This window comes from Rhynchophorus ferrugineus, unplaced genomic scaffold, assembly GCF_030347505.1.
Source record: "Rhynchophorus ferrugineus isolate W39M unplaced genomic scaffold, kcgeb_rfMv2 rfM3, whole genome shotgun sequence".
Lineage (NCBI taxonomy): Eukaryota > Metazoa > Arthropoda > Insecta > Coleoptera > Curculionidae > Rhynchophorus > Rhynchophorus ferrugineus.
The window spans coordinates 71,891,848-71,900,759 of record NW_027472582.1 but is presented as its reverse complement, the minus strand read 5'-3'; the positions used below and the strand labels follow the sequence as shown (position 1 = coordinate 71,900,759).

At 32.7% G+C, this 8,912-nt stretch overlaps 1 protein-coding gene across 1 annotated transcript; it reads right to left on the bottom strand.

Annotated features, from left to right (window-relative positions):
- Positions 1-2,888: 2,888 nt before the first annotated feature.
- On the bottom strand, positions 2,889-8,370 carry LOC143192328 (uncharacterized). Its single transcript, XM_076397596.1, has 3 exons — positions 8,012-8,370; positions 4,882-5,050; positions 2,889-3,140 (listed from the first exon to the last, which is right to left on the bottom strand). The coding sequence occupies exons 1-3, from the start codon at positions 8,234-8,236 to the stop codon at positions 2,995-2,997; spliced, it is 540 nt and encodes a 179-aa protein (XP_076253711.1). The 5' UTR covers positions 8,237-8,370; the 3' UTR covers positions 2,889-2,994.
- Between the last annotated feature and the right edge of the window lie 542 nt (positions 8,371-8,912).

The window sequence follows — 8,912 nt, the reverse complement described above, 5'->3', positions numbered from 1 at the left end:
AGGCTGGGTAAGACCGGATGTCTTCTGGGATGATTTCTAAGTTAAAATCGGTAGGCTTAATTCCGATTACCGTGTTTCGAAGCCTACGTTAAACAGTAGGTCCAGTCCAGATAAACCCTGGTTGGCAAAAGGAGACTTGACTTTATGCTGCCGTTTCTGTTTCTGATAAATAAACAGTTTTTTTATGTTAAATAATTTTTGTTTTTTTTTGGAAAAGTTTCCTTTGATAGAAGTTCTAAAATAGGACCGAAAATATTGTTCTTTAAAATTTTAATTTATTTAGATAATTAAGAATAAACAATAGTACAAGGGCCTTGACTATATTAAGCAACAAAAAATAATTTTATATAGATAGGAAATATTTACATAAACTAATTTAAGTTAGTTTTGTAAATAGTTTTAGCGTTAGTAGTGACAAAATAATGTTTATAATTTAATCTTCTTAATATAATAAACCAAATATCAAAAGTCATAACGGTGAAAGAAGCTTGTAGAAAAATGCGTTATTTCAAAGCTCATCTCTCCTTAATAATATTGTAATTACTTTGTGACATGTTTCTATATTAATGTTAGAAAATACCAAATTTCTTTTAAGTAGTAAATAATGATCATTGTCACATTGTGTTGGTGTGATATCCCTTTCAAAAACAAAATCAATATTCTGCTAAGTATAGTTGTTACGATGGCATTGTCGTAGAAAACCTACTAACATTAACTGAGATGAGTTTAATGTAGCTTATATCATGAAATTAACTTATTATTTGTCAAATATACTTCTTACATTTGATTGTACCCTTGAATAATTGTAATTAAATTTGGAATAAATACCAAATTTAATGAAATGTATTAAAATAAAATATAATGAAGCAGCTTAAAGATCCCTTAACAAAATATTAAAACAATTATGAGATAGTATCTCGTCTGTGAAATCAGTCTAAACTTGTTGATCTACGAATTGTCTTATTTTATTTTGTATGAAATTAGACGTACTTGTTGAAGAATTAATTTTTCTGATTCCATGTGAAGACTCAAAAAATCCTACATATGTCGGTTAATTAGTCTTTAGCCAAGTATTAATTATCAGTACCTTAACCAATATACATTTGTTTATTTGTCAATAAAATTTTGATAATTGAATGGCTTTGCACTAAAACTTTTCATGTAGCAAAACCACATTTACCTTCAATGTAATTTTGCCATCACTGTATTTGGACACATTTTGGGTGTAAACCGTAGGTTTTTCATGATTTCTTCTGTTGTATTCCTGTAAAAATATATATATAACAAGTCAATTGAAAAGTCCCCGGCCTACCGTAGTAGAACACATTTTTTTGGATAAAATTAGTTTTTTTTATTCAGCATAATTCCCTTCAAGGGTGATACACTGATTATAGCGTTCCTCCAACTTTTCAATAACATTTTTGTAGTACGATTTGTCCTTTGCTTCAAAATAGGAATCAGTTTCGGTGATCACCTCTTCATTCGTCGAAAATGTCTTCCTAGCGAGCATTCTTTTGAGATCTGAGAACAGGAAATAGTCACTGGAGGCCAGATCTGGAGAATACAGTAGATGAGGAAGCAATTTGAAGCCCAATTCATGGAATTTTTGCCATCGTTTTCACTGACTTGTGACACGGTGCATTGCCTTGGTGAAGCAGCACTTTCATTTTCTTCAAATGCGGCCGTTTTTCGGCGATTTCGTCCTTCAAACGGTCCAATAACGCTATGTAATAGTCGCTGTTGATGGTCCTTCCTTTTTCAAGGCAGTCAATGAAAATTATTCCATGCGCATCCAAAAATACAGACGCCATAACATTGGTAGCCGACTGTTGCGTTTTCCCATGCTTTAGAGCGGGTTCATCGTATGCAGTCCACACGGATGACTGTCGATTGGACCACGGAGTGAAATGATGGAGCCATGTTTCATCCAATGTCACATATCGACTCAAAAACTCGGGTTTGTTTCGCTTGATCACCTTCAAACACTGCTCCAATCATCGACTCATCAACTCGTCACTGTTTTTGGTCAAAAGGGAGCCCGCGCGGCATCCACTTTGCACAGAGCTTTCTCATACCCAAATATTCATATTCAATGATTCACAAAGTAATGATCCGACAGCTGTCAAATTTATCGCGCATCTTTTAAGTGTTATGGCTAACTAAAAAACAACACACATGCTCTCTATAAACATTCTTAATCACATAAACAATCACATAAAGTCACATAAACATTCTTAATTTAGCTAACTTGGTCTATTTCTTCCAAGGAAAACGACATCCCGTTTTTTTATTTCCGCACCTACACTGGATACCCAACACTTTTGAAACTGAAGATACATTATAATCAGACAATATGATACCACATAACCTATAATGAACAAACTGTCAAATATATGACAGTGACAAAATATTTTTAAATTCTCTAGCGTAATATTTTGGTGCATGAAAATAAAGCATTTCTAGATAATAAATAGTGATTTATTTAACATGATTAGCAAATGATAAATTCCTTATTATAAATAAATGACAAATGACAAAGTATAAAAGATTACATTATAACTTACAATAAAAACAAACCGAGACAGTATAAAAGTTAATCTTATACTAAACATTTACATTTTAGAGTTTTTTCACATTTCATTGTGTAGTATACTGCTAAAGTATTTTTAATTCTAAAATATTTTAGCATAATCTAAGGCCGGGGACACATATCAAGAATATGTAATAACGCTCCAAAATCGAAGTTTTGTCACCATTCGACATAACTTATCCGATGGGTCATACGTTATTACTCACGCTTTCTACTAATTAACACTATTGTTTTACAATTGTCTAGAGTATCTATCATATCATCTTAATAAATACGTATTTTAACAAAAAAATATAACAGAACGACTAAGACACGATAGTTTCAAAAACCATGGTGTTTGAAACAACAGATATAACGATATATAACATAAATATGGATTAACAATTCGCCTAAAAACTATTCATCTAAAATGCTACTTTGACTAAAATGACTAAATTTAGACCGATACAGAAAATACAAAATAATAAAATATAAAAGCTGGTTGAATAGGAGGACATACTTGTGAATTCCTTATATTCTTCTCTTGCTACACGAGACTTATGCCTAGAACCTACAAAATTATTTTATTAATATATTGTTTCAACAAATTATATGCTTTAAAATTATCAATTTTGCTTTTCAGATGTTGTGACATTTGTCACTGTCAGTTTCATGACATTTGTATCACGAAACGTCAAGAGGCGAAATAGAATCGTGTTCGTTCAGTATCGTGTAAATTCGTACTTTTATTGATTTTGTCTGTATACCATATGTTTGTATGTCGTTTTGTCTTAAATTGTGTTCGTGTTTTTCATGCTTCTAAACTTCTAGAGTTTAGCCAAAGTAGTTTTGTACATACAACATCAAGATGTTTAATTTATTGCCTGTCGCAATTTGTAAATTTGTTTTATAATCAGACAATATTTTCCCTCTCACTTTATTCTAATTAAAAAGAGACACAATGCAGTCTGATAAGTTCGAACGTGTAACCGAACTAGCCTGCTGAAGTCGACCGGTTGTCAGACGTATGCAAAATTCTTCAAAACAATAGTTATAAGAGGTTGTAAACCGGCAAACGTTATTTTAATGCTTTGCTTGTTTTGATAAATTTCAAATCGCAGACAGAACAGATTGTGTCTCTAATCAGTTACTTTGAACAGGAACGAGATAATGCTGGCCCCCTCTTGCCAGTAAAATTCGTTAGAGAGGTCAGCATTTCCCTGTTAAATACTAATTTGCTGTGATTTTTATTGAAAATAGTTTTTAACGTCTTGCAGAAATACCTCAAAAAATATAATCTTGAATTCAGCGAAAAGAACCGCTCTCATACAAAGCGGGTGACGAATATAAAAGCAAAGGGTAGTTTTTCAATACAAACATAAATTAATACAATTATTTCAAAGAAAACTGTTAGTCTGAAAAGTATCGAAGAGTTCAAATGGAACTTGAACTTCCGGATATTGTTTTTAAAACGGCAGTTGATACGGCAACATCGCATTTTGACGTCACACATTTAGATGACGTATGTACAAAACTCTTTTGGATAGACTGTACATGGTATATACGCACTAAAAATTAATAAACCAAACCATATCTGTTTAGTGTTATTTGATTGCATGTTTAATATATATTAGTAGAATATTTTACACGACTATGAAGTTAAAATATCCAATTTAATTTATATATGATTTGTCAATATCAGTTTCATGGCGCTTATGTTTGTGAACATTTTTCGACTCCAATGATGTCCAGTGTGTGTCGAGTAGTATATATTAAAAATACAGTTTTTATATGTAATTTTAATATATATTTTAAATATAGTATTTCAATTGACAATGTTCTAAATATAAATAAGGATATGTCGTCCTTTAATAAAGGGTTGTTTATTTCTTGAACGAAGTTATATTGTATTCATGAATAAATTTAATATTTACGTCGTTGATATGTCGGTAAATAATAACTTCAAAGTGATATAAATATTCAAGTTAATATGTATTCATGAAATTAAGTATTCCGAGAAGCATTTTTCATTAAAATTCTGTTAGATTATTATGAACAATACGTGAAAAACATGCAAGGTTATTGTGGCGCATAAAATGCTACATTCTTTATAGATAAACATACTTCGGTAGGTCACTGATTGTTTATATGATTTAATAATTGGGTATTGTGTTGGTATATTCTTGTACTATATATTTTACTGTAGTGTAATATGGGAATGTAAAATGACTTTTTAGATTAATAAAAGCTTAATAAAAGCTGTCTACTTTAGTTTATGAATTGGTTAATGAACGTTACTCGGTGATACGTACTTGACAGGTGTATGTTGAGTTGAATTTCACTATTGGCTGTCACATCACACAGATCACAATGGAAGGTTTTACCTTTCCTCTCGGCTTTCGACTTATGCCTCCTGCCCTCCAAGTGCCTTTGTAGAATTTTCGCACTTGTAACTTTAATATTACAAATTTCACAACATAGCTAGAAATAAAAAAAAATAATGGTAAGGTTACGATGCCATAACAACATTTTTCGTTAGTATAGATACGAGGGTCACTATTTATATTTCGGGAATTGGCAACACTATTGTCATGTGAGTCCATCTGACGGTTCCATCGTAAAGTTTGAGATTTTTGACGATATACGTACTCAGAACATTTTGTAGCACGGACACTATATGTTTATTTTATATTTCGTTGAAAGTTTCGTCTCGCAAAAAATATAACTGAATCGCGAACATTTTCGTGCGATGATTTTTTATGGATTATCACAACAAGAGTGCGTCAATCAACTTAATTTGACTTTTGGCGATGAAGCTCCATCGTGTATCACCGATTTAGTGAATTTAATTGTGGTCGTAGTTCGCTGTCCGACGAGGTTCGTAAAGTACGTCCAAAATAGGCTGTTGTAACAGAAAACATCGATGTTATGTACGAAATTATTAAGTAAGATCGTCATGTCACCTATTGTGAGGTTGAGGCATCCCTAAGCATTAGTTCCACTAGCATATATGCGATTTTACATGAAGATTTAGCTGTGCGAAAGTTATGTTCGCGTTGTATCCCATACAATTTGACACTCGCTCAAAAAAAGGCTCGTATCGATTGGTGCAAAGAATTGCTTAAGACATAAAATGGTGACAGGTGACGAATCATGGATATATTCGTATGGGCCCAAAAGTAAGCAGCAGTCGACTATATGGACGTTCCAAGATGAAGCAAATCCAATAAAAGTTGTTCGCGCACGAAGCACTTCAAAGAAAATGACGGCCTGTTTCTTCTGTCGACTTCTGTCTTTCTGTCAACGGGCTTTGCTTTTATTGTGTGCCACTTTGCTAAATTATTCTTTCTGTTAAACAAAGGCAATCCCAGTTAACCAAGAAAGTTTGAAGATGAATTGAAGAATGAAGAATGAAGAGTACAAGTTGTAACTAAACGAGATCATCATGTAGTAATCGACAGTAATTAATATGTTTGTTATAAATCCCATATTTCTAGTAATACTTATTCTCTCAAGACATACAATAGTACGCCTGAAAGGTAATATTTCGAACATTAAATATATAAAAGTAGTGCGATTTATTGACTCAGTTAAGGAAAAGCTTCACAAGGGGTTGTAAAAGCTGTATTGATATTGAAGAACGTGCAAGAATACAACAAAACATTATAAAACAACTTTAGATCACACAGTAATATCAATCCAACATAACACTGCTATCCAAGATATAATAAGATATACGCAATATTGTATTAATACTATGCCTTGTTTGCGTGAACCCTTTTAAATAAGGAAGACGAACAAAGAAAAGAAGAATCTAACAGACATGGAGAAACATGTTTGCAGAAAACAATAACCCCAATAACTAGCAGAATTGTTGGTTAAAACTAAACCAATCTGATTTATGGTTAAACCAGGAAAGTGATAAAAGCTCGTAGATAAAAAGCCCTAAAAAAGTAAATCAGTTGTACAAAATAATATGAACACTATATTGGCAACATTGCTTATGCCTAAATTGTGCGACCCATATGTATTGCTCAGTTGAAATGTCAAGTTTTGTAAGATATATTTCAATGTATTATTACTGAAACATCATCGATGAAGAGGGATAGTGGGCGAAACACAAAAATAACTAACAGAAACTGATAACGGATTGTGGCCATACTACATATAGTCTGTTTGAAGTTATTTTCTACATACGTCATTTAAATTTGTGACATCAAAACGTCGCAATGTTGCCGCATCAACTCTGAGTTTTAGTTCAGTTTGGCTTTGACATACAACAAAATTCTAATCTAAATAAAATAATTGCACAAAACTGTTTTCAAATATAATTTATTTTAAGATTGTAGTACATTTAAAAACTACGGTTACTTATACAGCCACAATATTTTACAGGTCAGAGTTATAACCCCTTACCATTATTGCTATTATGAATTTTGCTATTATGACTTTGACAGCCTCATTCGTTAATGTGTTCGTACTAATCAGACAGCATTGTGTCTCTTTTTAACTAAAATAAAATGAGAAGGAAAATATTGTCTGGTTCTAAAACGAAAATACAAACTGGGGCAAGAAATACATTAAAAATCTTGATGACGTATGTACAAATAAACTTTGAGTGGACTATATATCTAATATAATAATAATAATAAACCTTCTGCGGCAAAAGTGATAGCAGAACTTAACACTCGGTGTGACCTTCACAAAGCTAACATTCATGGAAGGACTGCGATTGATAAAACTTTTATAATGGAAATCAACGGTAAATTGTGAAAGAATTGGGACAACGATCATAAAAACTGGAAATTTGATTGTAGTATGGTGCAAATGCTGAGTTTATATATAAACAACCACAAAAGAAACCTACACACAACCAAAAAGGTTCAGTCTTGGATTGAGGCGCATCAGTATGTCATCAAACATATACCTTGATCAACACAATGGCCAGACTTCAACATAATTAAATAATTATAGAGTATCAAAGCAGAAAATGAGAAACAGATTGAAATAAATTTTCTCTAACGTCATTCAAGTAATTGACGGATGTTTTGTTACAAGAATGGGACAATATTTCGTTGGAAACTACTAACACTCTATAAATCTATTCTGCGAGGAATTGCAGCTATACGAAAAGAAAATGGTGGCTTAACACATTATTTATGTATGAAACGAATGAATAACGTATGAAAGGACTTAAAAAACGAGTTATTTTTGTTTAGTACCTTAATTATTTTCATATTCTAAAAATGAAGTATCAAAAGACGTGACGTCCTTGCGATATGGTGTTAAAATGGTACTAGAAACATGGGAAAAAGTAATGGCCAATGATAAACAATACGACGAAAAAAATCAGGTACACTATTTACAATTACAAATCGAAAAAAATCGCTCGAAATTAATTCACAATCCTTATACGAAATAAGAAACGTGCAGAATAATTACCGAGACTTCACTACAAGCGTTTCCATTAGCCAACGTACTGATCGTACTGAAATGGCCCGTTTTCAACAAATCTTCAATGTCGTCTTCCTTAGTCAGATCATCGAACTTTTTCGTCGTTTCATTGGGACTCTGAGTCACTTCCTGCACCCCACTGTGAATATCCCCTGACATCGTGCTCTTGGTCGTGATAGGATAGAAATCGGGAATTATATCTTCATTATTCATGGAAATGGATTCCGTCTATTCACGTTTGCCGAATTGAATTAACTGCTGGCCGGTGGTTCGCAGAACAAAAACGCTGATATTCGGCGAGGATTGAAAAAAAATCCGTTCTGACTCCGACGTTTGTTTGTCGGTTTTGATATGGAATGGATATTCGTACGTGTAAAATTTTAAACCTGTTTTATTGGAAGGAAGCCTGTAAATATTTTACGTTTTTTAAATTTTGTTTTAATTTATGAAATTAACAGGTCAATTTAGAGTCTCCGGCCTACCATAGTAAAGTATATTTTTTTGGTAAAATTAGTTTTTTTCATTCAACATAATTCCCTTCAAGGGTGATACACTGATTAGAGCGACCCACCAACTTTTCGATACCATTTTTGTAGTACGATTTGTCCTTTGCTTCAAAATAGACCTCAGTTTCGGCGATCACCTCTTCATTTGAAGAAAATTTCTTTTCAGCGAGCATTCCTTTGAGATCTGCGAACAGGAAATAGTCGCTGGGGGCCAGATCTGCAGAATACTGTGAATGAGGAAGTGATTCGAAACCCAATTCATGGATTTTTGCCATCGTTTCCACTGACTTCCACTCGGATGACTGTTGATTCGACTTCGAAATGAAATGATGGGGCCATGTTTCATTCACTGTCACATATCGACGCAAAAACTCGGTTTTATT